Genomic DNA, 21,964 nt, shown 5'->3' on the forward strand with positions numbered 1-21,964 from the left:
GTTCGAGGTCACAGGGCTGATGGTCAGCGTGCTGGACGTGTAAGCACTGCCTCTGATTGTCTGGCAATCCCGCCCTAGGAAACCAGGCCCTGGTGCAGGAGCCTGGAGGCGCTGCCTGCTGGCCTGGATGTAACACCTATACCCCTTTAAATAATATCAGGTTTGCCCTAAATTGATCTTCATATGTGCCTCATATCTAGTATTTCCACTGTACAGTACTATCCTGGCAGTACTGGTCATGCACAAACACCATTCGGTCGTGTACACTCTTTACCTTAATTTTCCTTAAAGGTGAAGAAGAGGATATGTCCAGGTTCAGCTCTGAACCCAGACAACCTCTTTAAATGTTATCTAAAAAGTTTAAAGTAAAGAACTCTTTAAATTTCCATCGGCCCAGACAAGCAGACTAATTATACCTTGAGAAGCCTACAAGATGTAATTACATCCTATCAGATCAGCATTATTTTAACTTTCATTCCATCGTTCATTAGGAATCCTTCATAACAGTGCTTAATATGCTTCCAGATAATTTGATAAATTTCATAAAATATCGTTTGCAATCACCCCTGTATTAAATCCCCGGCCCTAATGGGCCAACTACATATTAATTAAAAAAAGAAGTACAAAGGACTTTTGTAGGCGGCAGATCAGAAACAAAAAGGCCCTGTTATTTAGTAAACCAAAATGGGAACAGACGATTTAGGAAGATGAATTCTAAACCACCCTCATTTGGGATTCATAAAGGATAGAAACCTAATGAGATTATGATGTTCATCATTAGGAAAAGTTTGCAAACCTGGCTTTAGGGTGTTTCGTTAAGAACTATCCTCTATACACGCTTCATTAACGGCAGCAATCATTTCCCATAGAGCCATAATGAACTAATATGTACTTAAAAAAATAGACTTGGTTAATCTAGAGCCTTATAACAATGCATAAAATAATTTCCTTTTGGATGTTATTATAGAGAATGAACCAAAGGCTGAAGCTTATTTAATATTACGGCAAGCAAATAGCGCTATATCTCCAGGCGGATCAAAGCCTATTTAGGTTTCTGATTGGTTTAGTCTCCTGTTATTTGGGTTTAAGCAGATTTATGTTATTGACACCATGATAGGATATGTACTCTACAGTCAAATTTTAATTGACTTTGTAATTTGTCCAGATGCTAACCTCTCATTATTCTAGATACTGAATGCTATAGACCTTGTGCCAAGCAACCCCAATATGGTACACCTCGATGTTGTACTGCCGTCTGGATTCAAACTCCCATTGCTATAGTTCTCACTGTGTTTTCTGGTTTCTAAATTGAGCAATTGAGCCAAATTGTCCACCCGATTTAGTACAAATGCTCGTTCCTGCTAATCGGCCAGTGTAAAGGTGCCCCAGATCACTCAATAAATGAGCAAAACCCTGTGCATTGGGCGAAATAATCATGTGGACACTGAAACTGAAACTATAAATCTTTGAGGTCGAGCAACTGCAGTAGCCATCACTTGTCGCCATACATTGGAGGGATGGAAATGCAGCTCTTTACATCCACTGAAGAGCAGGCACTGTCTCTTCGCGATAATTGACTGCTTAGTCAGCAGTGTAAACCCACCTTATAGGGGTTTTGCGATCACATACAATGGGGGCATATCGCTAGGATATGCCCCCATTGTCTGATAAGTGCAGGTCCCACCTCTGGGACCTGCCCCTACAACGAGAATGGAGTGGGGAAATCAATGGAGGGCGCACTGCGCATGCGCAGCCGCCCTCTATTCATTTCAATGGGGCCGCCAAAAATAGCTGAGCGGTGGCTCGGCTATTTCCGTCTGCCCCATAAAAATAAATGGGAGCAGGGGCCACACGTGCACGGTGCCCTCCCATTAACTTGTATGGGAGCAGTGGAGAACAGCGCTTGGTGGTGGCCGGACCCCGGGAAACCTGGAATCCTCCAGCCACAGCTCTCCCCGCTCCGTTCTCCTCATCAGACAATGGGGGCATATCCTAGCGATATGCGCCCATTGTATGTGATGGGAATACCCCTTTTACTCAGGATGGAGTAGAAGATAAGTAATGTAATGTATTCACAAAGTAAAGGCGGATTTGCACCACACAACTGACCAGGCAGTTATCAGGACGACAGGAAGGAAATGTTCCTTCCTGATATTTGCCTGCTCATCAAGATCTCTGCTTGGATGGAAACCATCATTGTTTGCTTCTAGGAGATTCATTTCAATGGGGCCGCAAAAGATGCGGACAGCACTCCGTGTGCTGTCCGCATCCGTGGCTCCATTCCACGGTTCCGCTGAAAAATATAACATGTCCTATTCTTGTCCGCGCTTTGCGGACAAGAATAGGCATTTATATTGCCGGCACCCGTTCCGTTCCGCAAATTGCGGAAGGCAACACGGGCGCCTTCAGTTTTTTGCAGATCCACGGTCGTGTGCATGAGGCCTGACTCCGTCCAAAACATAACTAAATACCTAATCCCAACCAGTCCCCTAAATAACCCCAATTAGTAATTATTCCCCCTTTATGCCACCACACAGTAGTTATACCAGATACATGCCCCTCTCACAGTAATATGCCCAGTAAAGTACCCCCTTCACAGGCAGGATTATGTGGGTGCAATGTGGGGGGATTATGGGGGTCCAGTGCAGGGGGATTACTCAGGTCCTTGAACAGTTGTATTATTTGATCAGGGATTATAATTTACAGGGATGTTTTCCATACATTTATTACACCCCAGAATATTTCAGGGGGTCACTAAAGTGGGGTACATATTTCTAGGGGATGGGCGCCATACTCTGCACCATTGTACCGGCACCCTCTCTGCTGCAGCCAGCCCATCTCCAGTAACTTCACTGGCCAGGAGAGAAGTCCTCTGTCATCTGCGGAGCTCTGACCACAAGACCATCTCTGCTGCCGGAGAGCCATGTACACACATCCATCCAGCGGGCGGCATCACAGCAGAGGGGAATCTGCGGGGACACTGAGCACTAGAGCCCAGGAGCCGCCAGGGAGCAGAGGCCGCCACCAGCAGCAGGATACACAGAGCTCCCAGTTGAGAACTATTTATCTGTTAAAATGGCTTCCTGCACTGTCTTGCACTTCATCTGGGACCCTGCTTTGCACCCCACAACACCCATCAACATGAAGGGCACCCCAAACACCACCAGGTAGGAGAACCCACAAAACCCAGGATGTGGAACAAAGGGTGCACCCTCCTATCACTACACAGCCCCAGGAAGTGTTAAAGTGAGGACCATCACCATCATTGCTACCACCACACCACCACTCCTGTCCTCAACTCCTTTCTCTTCTGTTTTGCTTAGAGATTGTCTTACTAATTTGTATTTTGGGTAGTAATGTGATGTAGAAAAACAAACTAGGGGTGTATCTAACAAACTTGTTGATTGTTTCTAATGCAAATCAGAGAAATGGTGAATGCAACATATAAAGAGTAAAATGGTGTAATAATACGTCCACGTATATAACATTGTTAAGATTTTTATGTATAAATGATTAGTTTATTCAACAATAAAAATCTTTATCTTTATTGTTCATACTCCAACATAATACACAATGCTGCTTTTCACTGTTCAATCGCTGTTTACCGTGCATCACCAAAACCCTAACCACCAATGTAAACTTCATTCATGTGTCTGACTCTATAACGCACAGATATGTCCACCCTTATCTTTGCTTGAGTTTGATTAAAGGAGTTCTCTGGAAATTAAGAAAATGTTAATACTTAAATATTATTTTATAATAAATATATTCACAAATACATTTCATTAGTTATAATGGCTTGTTTTGTCTAGGGAGCAATCATCAGGGGAAACAAAATGGCGGCCGTCCTATTAGTACTCACAAAACCTGACCTAATCACACAGGAGGACAAGTTACTTTACAACACTGAGCTACAGAGCTGCCTCATCCTCCTCTCTGCTCTGCTTGTCAGGAATCATGATCCTGAATACAGGTGATTCTCTGTGGGAATGGAGATGATGAGGAGACATGAGAGGAGGGTGAGGTGTGGCTCAGCAGCAGCACTTGTTTACAGTCTCCATTACCACATCCTGTCCTGTCCATCCTCTCTGTACTTCATGTCTCCTCATGAACTAAATTCCCCAGAAATTCAGCTAAAGTTTTTATCATCTGTATTCAGGATCATAGAGAGGCGGAGGAGGAGGATAAGGCAGCTCTTTACCTCAGTGTTGGGAAGTAACTTGTCCTGCTGTGTGATTAGGACAGGTTTTGTGTGAACTAATGGGACAGCGGCCATTTTGTTTCTCCTAGTGATTGCTCCCCAGACAAAATGAGCCATTATAACGAATGAAAGGTATTTTTTTATTTTCTTAATTCCCGGAGAACCCCTTTAAGAACTCACAAAACAAATTCAATACAATTTCGCACGTGAAACCCACACCAGGCTGCAATTAAAATCATGACCACCAGGTAGCCACATATAGGATAGATGCCTCGCAAGTATTAAAATATCATGATTTTTTCTAATAGCTGGCCTTCTCTTGTCAGATGCTGAACTAGGAGAATAGGTAAGGAAGGACACATCTGCATCTAAAGATCAAGATCATTTTAATTCAATCTCCCCTCTACAAGGCAATCTAATTTAAAGTAATGGCCTACTGTTTAAATCTCAAATCTCTTTTTTTTTCATTTTCCAAACAAAACATTGCATTATTTACTATGGCCCCTGAGAACTCAAACTGGGCAGAAAATTCCCATCCCTTTTTGTTCCTGGTGTCTATACTCAGGTCAGGGTCTGTAATAATCACATTATAATCAGAGGGCAGGTTTACAAAGAAAGAAGCAATGAAAGATAACATCTTCATTTCCCGCTAGGACTTCTGCAACATCCCACCCTGTGGCCTCCCATCTAGTACCCTTGCTCCCCACCAATCTATTCTCAACTCCGCTCCTTGGTTAATCCACCTCTCCCCTCGTTTCTCCTCTGCCAATCCCTTCACTGGCTCCCCTTTGCCCAGCAAATTCAGTTTAAAATACTAACAACCTGTCCTCTCCTTACATCTCTGACCTGCCTTCCCGAAACATGTCCACACATAATCTCCGATCCTGGCATGATCTCCTCTCATTTGTTCTTCATACAATAGTCTACAATATTTCTCAGGTGCTTCTGCCAAACTTTGGAACGCACTACCCCAGCACATCAGACTCTCCCCCAACATCCAAATCTTCAAGAGTAACCTGAAAACCCAGAAAATCCTACCACCTACAATAAGCCTGCTGCCACCACACAGCCAGATGAGCAGCTTTTACCCTCACCTACTGGGTTCTTACCTCGTCCCTTGTAGATTGTAAGCTCTTGCAGGCAGAGTCCTCTCCCTCTCTGTACCAGTCTGTTAATAGTTTCATGATTATTGTATTTTTATATTATGTATGTGTAACCCCCTCTTGAAGTACAGAGCCATGGAATTAATGTCACTTTCAAATAAATAATAATAATCTTTGTGATAAATCTGAAGGCAGATAAACATCTGGAAATTATCTGTAGAAATAAGTCAGAGCAACTGGACTTGTATTTTCTATTGAAGACCTTTCACTGGCTGTGACTGTACAGCCCTTCGCATGAATGCAATAACAAAAGTGTCCACCCTTGAGCATGAATTTGGTTAAGAACTCCAATTTCTCATTAAATACTGTATTGTAACATGCTATCAAAACCCTTGGCAGACTGCAATGCACATTACAACCACCGGGTAGCCACATACAGATACATATAGGATGGACATCTCATGACATAATATCACAATATCATGTTTTTATTAAATAATGGTCACCTTGCAGGATATATTGAGCCAAGAAAAGGTTAGGAAGGACACATCTGATTCCATCTGCAGGAAGGGGTTAATAAATGTTTACTTTGTGGTACAGTATATTGGCTTGTATACATACAAGCAGCTCTACAGTCGCCCTTCAAGTGACAATGGCCTCAGATTAGCATATTTTTCGCATACAATGATCTTTCCTGGACCAATGCAGTTAGAACCCACAATCAATATACAATGCCAGAGACACACTGATTCTGTGGAATATGCCATATGGAAGATCCAGTCAATCAGCATGGGCATTTCACTGGCAAAACACCTATATTACTGACCTGCATGCACTGATTGGATGTCTAGTAGCACCTACAGTAGTATGGTACTACATATTGGGTACTATGGTTCACTGTGCCAGGATGAGCTGCACATTTGGAAACCAGGTGAGGGCAGCTGCATTTTATCTTTCTCGTACACTGGGGCAAAGGGGTTATCCAATACTATAAACTGCCCCCCATATGCGGGGCCCCTCACATGGAATATACTTACCCTGCTCCCCGCGCCGCTCCTGGTCCCCTGCACCGCCTCTGCTGCTTTTGCCTGTGTGCCGACGAAAACATCCGGTGTCGGGGGGGAACAGCCAATGGCAGGCGGGGACGGGGACAAGCCCATTGTCTGATGAGGAGTAAAAATGTACTGTAAGCATGTGCACCAATTTTTGGCTTAGTTAATTGCCCCACTGTGTACACTACACTAAAGAAGCTCCCATCCTCCACACTAAAAGTCATTTTCAGCCTCCAGTAGCTCTGTCTGACTCTTAAATGTGAAGACTTGCTCGATCCAGGTTAGTTATCTGACTTTTATTAATCTTTATTTTATATTATTTTGTGATGACATTTGGGGCGTTGGAACCAATTAGTAGTTATGGCTGCCCCAGTATGCCCTTGTCACATATATTCTAGATAAACATAAGCACCCGGCTTCAATATTCACAGAGAAAAATTGTACGAACCATGGTGGCCGTGTGCCAAGGCTTGCATGCGATTTAAACCTTATTTACAGCAGCAGTTGTCTTTGTAGAGCATAATGGCATGGCCCTTGTATGCAACAGTAATCATGTGTTAAACGAAGACTATGCAAATTTTACGGCAGTGGTTGTGGAACCACTGCGTCAACCAACAGTTTTGGCTTTGGGCTAAACCTATGGGAATTATCCTGGTCAGCCTGGTTTTCACCCTTTAACCAGGGATCTGGACTTTGCTGCAGGGGACTACCAGGCTCCTGCAGTTGCCTCTGTATGATTGACACTTGTTCAGGGCACTGAGGGTCAGACAAAATCATAGTCAGGGACAGGCAGAATATGCGTTATACAGTAAAAGGTCTGAGGTCAGGGCAGGCAGCGGAGGGTCAATATACAAATCAAGCACAGGTCAGGTCAGGCAGCAGAGGGTCACAATCCAGGAAACAGATAGAGGGTTAGTACACAGATAGACAACAGAACAACACACCTTTGCAAGCTAGAGAACCTATTGGTCAGGCATTTTCCCACAGGGGAATGTGCCTTAAGTACCGAACGATTAGGGTGGGCACCTTTAAGAGCCAGAAGAAGTGTGCCTTACGGGCACAGAGAGACACGCCTTGCTGGCAAAGAGGGAAAATAGTGGCAGGCGGGTCCACACCGCTGGGATATAGAACCCAGGACCTAGGATTCAAATATGAATTATGGACATTTTTTCACCAATTTTCACAAGGTTCAAAAACTTCTATACACAAATTAATAAATTAAGGAAAACTCAGAGCTTCTTAATGACAGGATTCTGAACATTTTTATTTGACATCAGCACACCAATTCCCTTTGCTCTGAGCCAACTGTCAAAAGGGGGAGATGGTGGGGGATTACAGTGATTAGGGTAATGAATGACTTACATAATTAATGACTTTATCCAAAGTTCCTTCCTGAAATAGATCAAACATAGTTTTTGAAGAGCAGATGCGGGCTTACATTAATCCGTGAGACGATGGAAGGAACTCATGCGATGTGCTAAGATTCATCTAACACAGGTAAATACAAACTACGCTAACCTCTATATAATCCTTTCATATACTGTAAAGGTGCAGACGCTAAGGGACAACTAGCAGAGCTGGTTCTAGACAAGGGCATAGAGGCATCTACGTACCATGTGCCATGGAACAGAAGAGCGTCCTTTGATTTGAAAAAATTGTAACCTGCGTGACAATGGAAAGCCAAGCTCCGGTTTTCTTTTTACCAAGATAGTACCTTAATAACCATCTCATGTAATTTTTAAAGGGGTTCATGAATATAACCATTTTTGCTTATGCCCTATTAGGGTACCCCTCTATTACATAAAAGAGACATGCCACTTCTCTGTATTGACTACGCAAATATTTTTAAATGTTAATAAGGTCACTTTTTAGGGATTTATTGAGGGGAAATATTACATTAGGATCGCAGAGAGGACGTCCGCTCCGTCTTGATTAAAGAAAACCCACCAAAGGACCTGCGGAGAGCATGACATGTCACCACATGATGTCACCTTGAGTGGCCAGTGTGATCACATGTTGACATTTGGCGGGTTTTCTTCAACCAAGATGGAAGAGGATGGCCTCTCCGCAAGCAAGTGGATGAGTGTAATTTTTTTTTTAACCCCAAATGAATCCCCTAAACACCTGAGTGCGAGTCTCAGATGCTGTGATCAGCACTGAACACGGCATCTGAGGGGTTAAATGACGGGGTGGCACGAGCGCCGTTCCCCGTCATTGCGCCCACTACATACAATGAAAAGCGATTCGTGATGAAGTAATTTGTAACTAATTAAATCTCTTGATGAAGTTCGGTCGTGATGTCACCACGTGATCACGCTGGTGGCACGCAGTGACGTCATGACACACAGCGCAGGTCCTTCGGCAGGTCTTTTTCAATCCAGAGAGAAACAGGCTGCCTTTGTGCGAGCAAGTGGATGAGTTTTTTTTCCCATTCTTTCTAAGACGACTCCAGCTGCCATTTTAGGAAAATTGATTAGTTACCACAAAGAATCAGGATATTCAGCTTAGTTTAGAACAAAATTTTTCCTAAAATTTGGACCAAATTCCACTTTGGATGCTTCGCTTCTCTCAACACAAAACATAGCCATAGCCACATTTTTTGCATGCCAATTGCATTTTTAATGGCACCATTTCGAGGTACACCTTATTGTATAACTTAAAATTTTCGGAGGGTTAACTGTGTTAAAAACAACACAATTCTGCCATTGTTTTTAATATTTTTAAAATATTTATTCAATAACTTTTTTTTACTTATTTTGTTCAGGGACTTTAATGTAGGATGCCTTCTACTATACATTTTAATACTTTGGTATTGTGGTGTACAGGGATTTTTACCAGCATCGTGCTACATTCTGCCAGATACAGAGTCTAAGATAGTTCTTAATGACATTGGTCGTATGTTTTGGGTCATTGCCCTGCTGTAGAATAGATTTGGAGCCAATCAGAAGCCTCCCTGATGGCATTGCATGATGGATAAGTACTTGCCTGTATTTCTAAACATTGAGGACACCAATCCTGACCAAATCCCCAACTCCATTTGTTGAACTGCAGCCCAAAACTTGCAAGGATCCTCCACCAGGCTTCACTGTTGCCTGCAGACTCTTGTTATTGTACTGCTCTCCAGACTTTCAGTGAACAAACTGCCTTCTGTTACAGCCAAATATTTCACATTTCGACTAATCAGTCCAGAGCAGCAGCTGCCATTTTTCTGCACCCCATGTCATATGTTTTTGTGCATAGTTAGTTGCTTGACTTTGTTTGTACATCAAATGTACAGCTTTTTGGCTGCAATTCTTCCATGAAGGCCACTTCTGGCCAGACTTCTCAGAACAGTAGGTGGGTGTACCTGGTCCCACTGGATGTAAAGGGAAGTAGGAATGATGTGGCCGATCACGACCTTGGCCGACCACTGTGTCTATGGTCCTCAGGATTAATGTTGTCCTCACTGCTGAGAAATACAGGCAGATACTTCTGCATCGTGCAAAACCAGTAGAGAGGCGTCTGATTGGCTCCACATTTATTCTGCAGCATGACCACGACCCAAAACACAACCAAAGTCATTAAGAACTATCTTTTGTGTAACGAAGATCAAGGAGTCCTTCAAGTAATAAGTCCTGATCTCAAACATCATTTAGTACGTCTGGGATTACATGAAGACTCAGAAGGATTCGAGTAAGCCTACATCCACAGAAGATCTGTGGTTACTTCTCCAAGATGTCTGGAACAACAGCTGCCGAACTCCTTCAAAAACTGTATGCAAGTGTACCTAGAAGATCTGATGTTGTTTTAAAGGCAAAGGATGGTCAAACTAATATTAATTGGATTTAGATTTCTTTTTTGTTCATTTACTTTGCATTTTGTTAATTGATAAAAATAAGCTATTAAACCTTCTATTTTTATAGCATTTTTCCCCCACTTGCATAAAACTTTTGCACAGTACTTATATATGGATATATACTATATAGTACAGAACAAGCAACCATTTGTGCTATACTAGTATTATACATCCCAAACACACTACCAGGGCCCTCTATTTGGTGTTTTTGTTCTTTACTGTATAGTACTACATATATTTACAGGTAACACATGATTCACCATTCACAATAGGTGATGTTACAGTTTAACTACTCTCCCCGACCTCTGCACAGGTCACTGAGCATGCATCAATGGGGTCAGCTCCTGACCATTGTGTCTATGGTCTATGGTGGCTGCTGTAAAGCTATCTCCAAAGGCTGTTAATGACAACTTAGGCAAGATGGCCGCCCCCATAATCACATTTAGGAAACAGGATAAAAAAATCTACAATCAGAGAATAAAAACAGATTAGAAAAAAATGTATTATCTGGTTTCAACAAACAGAATTATTATTTTTTTATAGGTGACACCTTTAAATACTGGCAGATTTGTTATTAGTGTTGGATGTTAAAGTGGTTTCCTGAGACTTTTCTACTAATGATCTATCCTCTGGATAGGTCATCAGTATCTGATCGGTGGTGGGCCGACACCCAGGACCTCCGCTGAACAGCGTCAGTAATAGCAGTAGCGTTGTGGCATTCGCGTAACTTTCCCTAGGCCATGTGGTCTCACATTCATCGGTCACGTGGCCTTGGTCAGGGATGCTCAACGTGCGGCCCTCCAGCTGTTGCAAAACTCCCAGCATGCCCTAATAGTGTAGACTGTCCAGGAATGCTAGGAGCTGTAGTTTTGCAACAGCTGGAGGGCCGCAGGTTGGGCATCCCTGGCATAGGTCAATAGGGCTGAGTGAATTGAATGGGGCTGAGCTGCGATACCAAGCACAGCCACTATACAATGTAGGGCGCTGTGTTTGGTGAGCAGGGAGAAGGCTGCGGCACTACTGTGAGCACCGCTGCCTTCTTAAACAGCTGATCGGCGGGGGTCCCAGGTGTCGGACCCCCACCAATCAGATATTCTCTGAATAAGTCATCAGTCTTAGAAAACCCTTCTAACCCATTGTCTTCTTCTCAGAGCAGTTATGAACCTGTTGTATTTTGTTCTCCCAATGGCTCCAGACCAACGTGTGAAAAATAGAACTGGACCTTACAAATCCCAGTCTTTAAAAGACTTACAGCACAAAAATCTTGTTATACAGGAGACCCCTGACCAACAATGAGATTTGCTTTAATAGGCCATTAAATAGATGTTTCTATTGAAACATCACAGTTCCATGGGAATAAATGAGATTTCCTTTGTATTCAGCATCATGCCTGCTCATTATACAGTTCTAATGGTCACATACAATATATCTCGAGGTTATTGATTCTGTTTGTTTAAGGCCTCGATACTATTAATGAGGCGCAAAGTTTGGATAAGAAATAAAAGATAACTTTACAGCATCGCCAGTAAAAAACAAAACAAAAAAACACAGTCATTTAATTATTCATGATGCTTCCTAAAGGAGAAACAAATATCTAAGGTAAAAGACAGATCAACACAATGCCAAAGCACACAGAGGCAAAAGTTAATTGCTTTGTGGAATTGTCAATTACAATCTAATGAATTTCACTATAAAATATGATCTGCAATCAAGCGTATTATGAATAGGAGGGAACGAGCTGTATGTGGGACTTGGAGGCATATTCTCCTAAGATGTAATAAGTTACTACAGTACTCTAGTAATTACCAGGGCTGAAGAAAGTGAAGGTTACTGGAGTGCAGCAGCGAAGGCAGACAGTTCCTGATAAAGCTCTTTAATCAGGGAGACGAACAATATACCCGCGAGCAGACACAACAAACGTGGTGCTCTGTAGATGAGCCGACAGAACGACTGTTCAATAAAGCTGTATACTGTACACCTTCCCGACAAACTAAGGTTTCAATTAGAGATGAGTGAATTTCCACTTATGAAATTAGTTCACACTTCGTTTGGTGGTGAAAGGTGAATTGCGTTATGGGTTCCGTTACCACGGACCATAATGCAATTTTATGACGGAATGCATAACGGAATGTCTAAAGGCATTCCGTTATTCATTACGTCATAATCGAAGTCTATGGGCTGCAAAACGCATCCATCCCGTTTCCGTTATGCAGGGGAGGAGTCTCTGATAGATGGGGGGATTGATAACATGTACACAAGTACATGTTACTTCTCCCAACCAGGGTCATGTACAGTTATACAAGGACAGGAGAGGAGGATCTAATCCTCTCCTCTTCTCCCTGCAGCCAAGAGCACATTTCCTCTGGTCCCCCTCTCCTCCCAAACACTGAGATCAAAGCTGGCTGAAGGGGGAGGCTTCTTTGGCTACTTCAGCCTGCTCTATCCATTGCTGTATAGCAGTTACAGATGTGAACCACCTCCAGATCTCACTTCTGAACCGCTCAGGTTCTATTTCTGTCTTTATGGCTGCTAGAACCTGGACTTGTTTTAAGGGCTAGATTCTTAGCTTTGAAAGAAGACCTAGCTCATACCTTCAGCTGCTATTTAGCCTGAGATACAGCCAATGGGGATATCTGGAAATCAGTGGAAAGAGCCAGCAGGGGAGCAGGGCCTGGAGCAGGTACTCCAATGATGATCCAACTCGAAATCATAATAGTCGACCCATTTTCATCTTTGCTATGGAATCCTCTATCTCTTTTGTATGCCACTGACAGTACAGTATATCTAATCTTCTTCCATTCACAAGAAAAAGCACGATTTTGAATTCCATCAGTGGTGTCATAATAAATTCCATTTGCTTTTAGAAGTGCTTTTCCCGATGCCAAATAACACTGACATTTGAATGTAGAGAAATTATAGGGAACTAACGGTGACCCAAATTAACCATAGATGGTTTGTCCAATGGTATCTTACTGTTTCCTGCTGTTCACAAAGCCTCTGTTAGAGGGATTGTACAAGATTAGCAAACATGGCTGTTTTGTTCCAATAATAGTTCAGCCCCACTCACTTTACTAACGCTGAACTGCAATAACAAACAACCTGTAGACGTGTGTGAAACTGTTTTTGGAAGGTATTTGCCATGTTTAACCCTTTCCTGACATGTATCATATATGTACGGTGGTGCTGGAACTGAGTTCCCAACATGCGCCATACACGTATGAATAATTGGTCCCACGGTGACAGGGATAGGACAACTGCTGTCCTGGACACTTTTTAACCTAAAGGTCAGACCGGAACATTTCTTCATTTTTCAAGAAGTGGTGATCAAGGCCCTAATTTCAAAATCGGGAAGGGAAGAGCCATAATACTTCTAGAATTGTTGGTGTCCATGAAATACCAGGACAGCATTTCCATGGTGAAGTACCCTAAATAGCAAGGAAGGGAAGGACCCAAAAAAGATGCAGAATGTGCTCCAAAAGGGGGATATAAAAGGACACCTTTTATACACAGTAACATAGTTTGTAAGGCTGAAAAAAGACACCTGTCCATCCAGTTCGGCCTGTTATCCTGCAAGTTGTTCCAGAGGAAGGCAAAAAAAACCTGTGAGGTAGAAGCCAATTTTCCTCATTTTAGGGGAAAAAATTCCTTCCTGACTCTAATCAAGCAATCAGAATAATTCCCTGGATCAACGACCCCTCTCTAGTAACTATAACATGTAATATTATTACACTCCAAAAATACATCCAGACCCCTCTTGGACTCTTTTAGTAAATTCACCATCACCACCTCCTCAGGCAGAGAGTTCCATAGTCTCACTGCTCTTACCATAAAGAATCCTCTTCTATGTTTGTGTACAAACCTTGTTTCCTCTAGACACAGAGGATGTCCCCTCGTCCTTTTCCAAGTCAGTGTTACCCAGTGTTTTACCATTTAGAGGAAACGCACAGATTCGGACCCAGAACCCCAGTACTGTGGGCGCACCAGTGCTAACCACTGAGCCACCGTAATAACTGCAAAACCTGCCCTGAAAAGCCTGGCCTGTGCATAAAGGATTGCCTCAAAGTGTTTCACTCATCCATAGTTTAATAATGTTATCCCTTATGCACCCAGTAATTTTAACATCTTATCACGCTCTGATATACTCCTCGTAGCTTACATATTCACTTTTTTCTGTGCACTCAAAATGAAGTGTAGTTTTTTAAAATGGGTCACTTCTTGGGGGTTATTTTTTGTTTCACATCAGGGCTTCAGCAATTGTGAGCCAATACTGTGTAAATCACCAAAGTAGGCCTCAAATTCACATGGTGCTCTTTCACTCCTGGGCCCTGTATGCCCAGACAACAGTTAGGGACATATGTCAGGAGCCCTACTATCAAGAAACACAGTATAATTATTAGTGGGCTGCTTTTGCAGAGAACACAAATTAGGCACAACATATTTGGCACTGAATTACATATCTGTGGAAAAATTGCAATTTTCATTTTTCCCCTTCCACTACACATTCATTTCTGAAAAAAAACTATGGGGTATAAATGCTCACTACAACCAATAATTCCTTGAGGAATTTGGTTTCCAAAATGAGTCATTTCTTTTTTAATCTTACATCAGAGTCTGAGCAACTGTCAGCCAATGCTGTGTAAACCGCCAAAATAGGCCTATTTTACTCCTAAGCTGTGCAGTATATCCAGACAACAGTTTGGGGACACTTGGAGGGTGTTTCTACCATCAGGGAATATAGTATAGTATTCATTTTCACCTTTCAAAATTTTTTTTTTTTTTATAAACACCTGTGAGGTCAAAGTGCTCACTACACCCCTTGTAAAATTCCTTGGCGGTGTAGTTTCCAAAATTGGGTCACTTTGTGGGGGTTTACACTGTAGTGTTACCTCAAAGTATCTTCAAATGTAACATAGCACTCAAAAACCATTCTAGCAAAATCTGCCCTCCAAAAACCATATATGGTTCCTTCCATTCTGAACCCTGTGCCTATACAGCAGTTTACAACCACATATGGGAGAAAATGGTTAACAAATTGTAGGGTGATTATTTTCATTTTCATTTTCACAAGGGGTAAACCCTGTAAAAATGAAAAATTTGGGTATAGAGCGTAATATTTCATTTTCATATCCAAGTGTTTCTAAATTCTATAAAACACTTGTAGGGTAATGTGCTCACTTCATCCATTGAAAAATTCCTTGTGGGGTGTACTTTCCAAAATGAGGTCACTTTTTGGAGTTTTCCAATGTAGGGGTACCTCAGGGTCTCTTTAAATGCAACATAGCGCCCATATGGCATTCCTTCCCTTCTGAGCCCTGCAGTGTACCCATACATCAGTTTTTCATGCATATGGGTGTTTCTGTAAACTGCTGAATCAGAGAAATAAATGTTGAAGTTTGTTTTACTGTTAGGTCCCTTTCACACGAGCAAGTTTTCCGCGCGGGTGCAATGCGTGACGTGGACACATAGCACCCGCACTGAATCCTGACCCATTCATTTCAATGGGTCTGTGTACATGTTTTTCACGCATCACTTCTGCGCTGTGTGAAAATCGCAGCATGTTCTATATTCTGCGTTTTTCACGCAGGCCTGGCCCCATAGAAGTGAATGGGGCTGCGTGAAAAATGAATTGCATCCGCAAGCAGGTGCGGATACAATGCGTTTTTCACTGATGATTGCTAAGAGATGTTGTTCAGTTTTTTTATCACGCGCGTGAAAAACGCATTGTACCCGCGCGGAAAAAACTGAACAACTGAACGCAATCGCAGACAAAACTGACTGAACTCGCACCCTGAACGCATCTGGAGCCAATCTGTATAGTTCGTGTGAAAGAGGCCTTACTCTTGCTGTGTTACAGGAAAAAATGGTTTGAAATGGAAAATCTGCAAAAAAAGTGAAATGTTTACATTTCTCCTCCATTTTGCTTTTTATTCCTGTGAATCACTTTACAGGTTATCAAGGTTTCTTAAATCAGTTTGAGGGGTGTAGTTTCCAAAATGGGGTCAATTGTGGGTGGTTTCTATTATGTAAGCCCTCAAAGTGACTTCATAACTGATTTGGACCTTTAAAAAGTCGGTTTTGGAAACTTTCTTGAAAACTTGAAAAATTGCTTCTAAAATTCTAAGCCTTTTAACAAAATAATGACTTTTACAAAATGATGCCAACATAAAGTAGATATATTGTAAATGTTAATTAATAACTATTTTATGAGTCATCACTATCCGAAAGCCGAGAAATTCTAATTTAGAATATAGTGTGTTTTTCCAAATTTTCAGAAAACTTTGGATTTTTATTTATAAATAAAGGTAAAATATATCGGGCCATATTTATCAGTCAAAAAACACCATTTATGTGGTGTGAAAAAGTTACAAATTGTGTGTTCGTAACTTTATAAATGCTTATTCACCAAAAATACATACGCCTCTGCATAACTTTGGCAAAGGCGCATCTGGTTGTCAGCCTTGAATACACGACTGGGCTATGATAAATCTACCTCATCGGCTCAAATTCACCACTAACATGAAGTACGATGGTTGGATAAGTAAAAGCATTAAAAATGTATTACCACATAAAGTGACACATAATCAGATTTGCTAAATTTGTCCAAGTCAGGAAGATAAAAAATGGCTGTATCTGGAAGGCGTTACAGAAGTCCAGTAACTTCTCCCAACTGTTATGACCAGTGGGTGAGAACCCCTCTGCCCGATGTGACCAACTCCCTCTGAGGGTGACGTCTGAGAACATCCCTTGTTCTTCACATGATACCTCTGATGGTGAGGAGAGACTTTCCCGAAGGGAGTGAGGTGTTACCTCACAGGGGAATTGGAACACAAGGGAATCGGAATCAGAGTGTGAACCCACTGGACTTACCTCCAGGTGACACAATACACCCAGTGGAAGCTTGGAGGCCAGAGGCTGATCACACATAGGTGTAGTCAGGGTACAAGGCAGAAGTCAGGGCAGGCAAAGTCCGGAAACGCAGATCAGGGTCAGGGCAGGCGGCAATCAGGCAAAGTTCGTAAAATGTAATCCAAAATTCAGTACACAGAATGACAAAAACCAACAGAACACCTTAGTTCAAACAGGAAACTAGACTAGATGGGAACCTAAGTTGCTCAGGCTCAGGCGCCTTCCTGTAGAAGTTGGTGTCTTTAAATACCTCCTGCAGACCAGGCTTGGGAAGATAGAAGACGTGCGCATGCCGCCTCACATAAGGAGAAGAGACACACCAGCACACACCCTAAATACACACAAGCAACTCTGAGCCAGAGTGCAAGCTCTGCTTGGAGCCAGGAGGGGATGCTGGTGGAAGGAGTGCAGACCACAGCAAAGAACCTCGCTGCCCACGCCTGTCAGCACTACGTGCAGCAACGGGGGGGAATGAAAAAGCCTGGCACCCATACCTGCGTGTGGAAACAGAATCGCAGGTACAAGCAGTGACATTGTTGTATGTTTTAGTAACTACTTGCATCCCCCATGCAATAATACAGTCCTAAATAGAAGTGTCCCTGAGGCTCACCAGACGATCAATATGGATATAAGTGCTCAATCACCGGTACACCTATAAACCGTAAGGATAAAGTTATATAAAAGAGAATTGTGATGGCACACTCACATTTGGTTTAGATTGAAAGGAATTTATTATTGTTGGTTAAAATATTTTATTAAAAATAAAAATGAAAAAAGGAAATGATGATAGAAATATCAAAAAATTACAGGTAAGTCAATGGGGACGGATCCGTTTGTTCATGATAATGCAAACGGATCCGTTCTGAACGGATACAAGCGTTTGCATTATAGGTGCGGATCCGTCTGTACAGATACCAGACGGATCCGCACCTAAACGCAGGTGTGAAAGTAGCCTAATAAGGTGAGAGGGCAACTCGTGATGTTGTTTGGGATAAGGTCTAGTTGGACTGGAATATATATTCAAATGGGCAATGATAGACGAGATCAGGATGTTCATGACAAGGATGCTGTTCAAATGTTCAAGAGGTTCATTCAATATATTCTAGAGTCCGTGAGTATATAGTCACATAAATAAGGATTGCTGCGTAGATTAAATTTTGTAGGGTGGTGGTAATCTTTAAAAGGTGTACAATGTCTTCACATATAAAAATCCAATAGAATATAGGTAAAATGTCCGTGCAAAACAGTTGTGAAAAATGCTCAGTTGAGTAAAAGTGTGTTGTGCACAACAAAAATATTGATTAACCAAAAAGTGCTCATTAAGAAAAATGTATAAAACATAAAATATATACCACATAGGTAGTGTTCATGTATTGGAACACTATGGGTTGACTGCTATTGTAAACGTAGCAGTTATATGTCCTGTGTTTATCGGGTTCTCCAGGTCATGGAGCACCCGCCTTTTAAAGAGAGAGCGACTCTCCTGGTAATTTACTAATTCGCTCAAATTTGCATACAGGCTTTCCAAATAATCTTAATGGATGTTGCCTATATCGTTATAAAAGTACATTCAGTAAAATGCAGATGAGCAATTAAGGGTGCATTTTACTTTACCCCTCTTCAGTTTGTTGCGGTGTCTACAGTCCTGATCAAAAGTTTAAGACCACTTGAAAAATGGCAAAAAATCATATTTTACATTGTTGGATCTTAACAAGGTTCCAAGTAGAGCTTCAACATATAACAAGAACAAATGAGAGTGAGACAAAACATTTTTTGAGCATACAATTAATTGAAAATAACGATTAAACTGAAACAGGCTGTTTTTCAGCTGATCCAAATTTTAGGACCACATGCCTTTAAAAGGCCAAATCTGTGCAAAGATGTGGATTCATTGTCATTTTCTGTCAGGTAGTCACACGTTGTGATGGCAAAGGCAAAAAAACTCTCCCTTTTTGAACGTGGTCGGGTTGTTGAACTGCATAAGCAGGGTCTCTGCTGAGGTGGGACCATCGCTGCTGAGGTGGGACGCAGTAAGACAGTCATTTGGAATTTCCTAAATGATCCTGAGGGTTATGGAACAAAAAAGTCAAGTGGAAGACCCAAAAAAATTTCATCAGCACTGAGTCGGAGGATCCAATTGGCTGTCCGTCAAGATACTGGACGATCCTCGACCCAAATTAAGGCCCTTACTGGTGCTGACTGCAGCCCCATAACCATCCGACGGCATCTGAGACTGGAGGGCTTCAAAAACAAAAAACTTCTTCAAAGACCTCATCTCCTTGAACGCCACAGAACTGCTCGTTTGGACTTTGCAAGAGAGCACCAAACATGGGACATTCAAAGGTGGAAGAAAGTTTTATTCTCTGATGAGAAAAAAATGTAACCTTGATGGTCCTGATGGTTTCCAACGTTACTGGCATGACAAGCAGATCCCACCTGAGATGTTTTCTACGCGCCACAGTGGAGGGGGCGCCATAATGGTCTGGGGTGCTTTTTCCTTCAGTGGAACAATGGAGCTTCAGGAAGTGCAGGGGCATCAAACGGCCGCTGGCTATGTCCAGATGTTGCAGAGAGCATTCCTCATGACTGAGGGCCCTCGTCTGTGTGGTAACGACTGGGTTTTTCAACAGGACAACGCTACAGTACACAATGCCCGCAGGACAAGGGACTTCTTCCAGGAGACTAACATCACTCTTTTGGCCCATCCTGCGTGTTCCCCTGATCTAAATCAAATTGAGAACCTTTGGGGATCGATGGCAAGGGAAGTTTACAAAAATGGACAACAGTTCCAGAAAGTAGATGGCCTTCTTGCGACCGTCTTCACCACTTGGAGAAATGTTCCCACTCATCTCATGGAAACGCTTGCATCAAGCATGCCGAAACGAATTTTTGAAGTGATAAACAATAACGGCGGAGCTACTCATTACTGAGTTCATGTTTGGAAGTTGGTTTTCTGTTTTGGGGGGGGGGGGGGGGGGTTAGTTTTTTTTTGGAGGTGTGGTCCTAAACTTTTGATCAGCTGAAAAACAGCCTGTTTCAGTTTATTCGTTGTTTTCATTAAATTGAATGCTCAAAACATGTTTTGTCTCACTCCCATTTCTTCTTGTTGCATGTTGAAGCTCTACTTGGAACCTTGTTAAGACCCAGCCATGCTGAATATGATTTTTTGCCATTTTTCAAGTGGTCTTAAACTTTTGATCAGGACTGTAGTTCTGGAGCTTCTATTCTCATGACTCTATTTTGTGCCATTCCTGTATTATTTCTGCTAGAAGTTAAGAATCAATTACCAGTAATTTTTCAATGAAGGTCCACATGGGTGATACTAGTTGGGGGTGTGATCCTGCACAGCCTGACATTATTCAATCAATATTGCCAGTGTCAAACTGTGCAGGGACACACAACTGCTAACACCTATCTGGACTGTCATTGCTAACTGCTAGCAATTCATTCATAACTTCTAGAAGGCATAATAGAGGAATGGCACATCATAGAATCATAAGAATAGATGCTTCAGAATTGATATAACATAGGGAATACAAGTTGTTACTAAAACAGACATGTCAGGAGAGGTTTGAACATCTACCACAGGTCATCATAGAGTAACTATATGGGATGCCCCAATGACATGGATTTAATTGGTTTGAACTGGAATTCACCATGATGTAATTGGAAGCAGAAGCCAGAGACCAAACAATATTTGCCATAAGGATTCATTCACTTTGTAGAGCGCTCAGTCCTGATCTTTGGAGATATCCATGTGGATGTGTCATATACCTGAGCAGCACCACCGCAGACGAAATGAAGCATTATACTGTTCCCATTGAAATCAAGGAGCTGACATAGGAATGCACAGACAGGTCGGGTCCTCCAGAGCAAGAGACCCTCTTTATAGCTGCTCCTTGCTCTAGGCCAGGGATGCCCAACCTGCGGCCCTCCAGCTGTTGCAAAACTACAACTCCCAGCATATCCATACAGCCTAGAGCTATCACCCTACAGCAGGGCATGGTGGGAATTGTAGTTTACCAACAGATGAAGGGTCGCAGGTTGGGCATCCCTGCTCTAGACAGTAGAGTGCTTCAGAATGGGTTTTTGAAATCTACAACCCATTAAAAGGGAATAAAAGACTTATAAATCCACAGGTTACAGGTAGGAATATATAAACACAATGCTGAGAAGTTTTCTTTCTTTTACGTCTTTTTGTGTTTTATGTCTAATGTTTCCTCTTCAGTTCTACAATATTTCTCATTTATAGCAGCACAGTACAATTGAGGGTAGGCAGGTTTTCTGCTGTTTAATCAATCCTTGGCTGCTATCTAAATATATCGAACATTACGCTGAAAAATATTGCATTGTATATGTTGTTTATGTGTGATATTCAGAATTTCTGTCTTCATTAGTACTGTAAGCATATTCATTACCTAGAAATGTGCGGTACGGTCTACTCATATTTATCATCTTTAGACCATTACTAATCGGATTCACTCAGAGAGTTAAAGCAACAAAATTGTAAGCTGGCGCTCTACCACAAGACAACTTTTTTATATTCAAGTTCCCTCCAAGGGAATAAATGCATTCTTCATTCCCCAGGGTTGACTTACCCACTGTTAATCTGCCCGTGATCTGCCCCTCAGAGTTTCTTGCATTTACGGTTACATTTTGAGAAGACTGCAAATGCAGGGAATTGTCCTGTGGCAAAGAGACATGTGTTAAACATAACATATTACATATAGAAAATGCACCATCTGCTTTGTGCACTGACTTAATTACATAAATAATTAAAGAGGTTTTTCAGTTTGCATCAACATCTATTAAAATAATAATTTATGGAGGTCGCTGTAATTTTGTAATATATTTATTTTACCTTTAT

At 42.0% G+C, this 21,964-nt stretch overlaps 1 protein-coding gene across 3 annotated transcripts in view; it reads right to left on the reverse strand.

Moving 5' to 3' along the window:
- The window catches only part of SGCG (sarcoglycan gamma), a 282,350-nt gene that overhangs the window by 58,759 nt on the left and 201,627 nt on the right, over positions 1–21,964 (reverse strand). For all 3 annotated transcript variants that reach the window (XM_040426206.1, XM_040426208.1, XM_040426207.1), the window contains exon 4: positions 21,696–21,783. In XM_040426206.1, coding sequence (XP_040282140.1) covers positions 21,696–21,783 — 88 coding nt within the window. The remainder of the gene's footprint in view (positions 1–21,695; positions 21,784–21,964) is intronic.

The sequence above is a fragment of the Bufo bufo genome, chromosome 3, assembly GCF_905171765.1.
Source record: "Bufo bufo chromosome 3, aBufBuf1.1, whole genome shotgun sequence".
Taxonomy (NCBI): domain Eukaryota; kingdom Metazoa; phylum Chordata; class Amphibia; order Anura; family Bufonidae; genus Bufo; species Bufo bufo.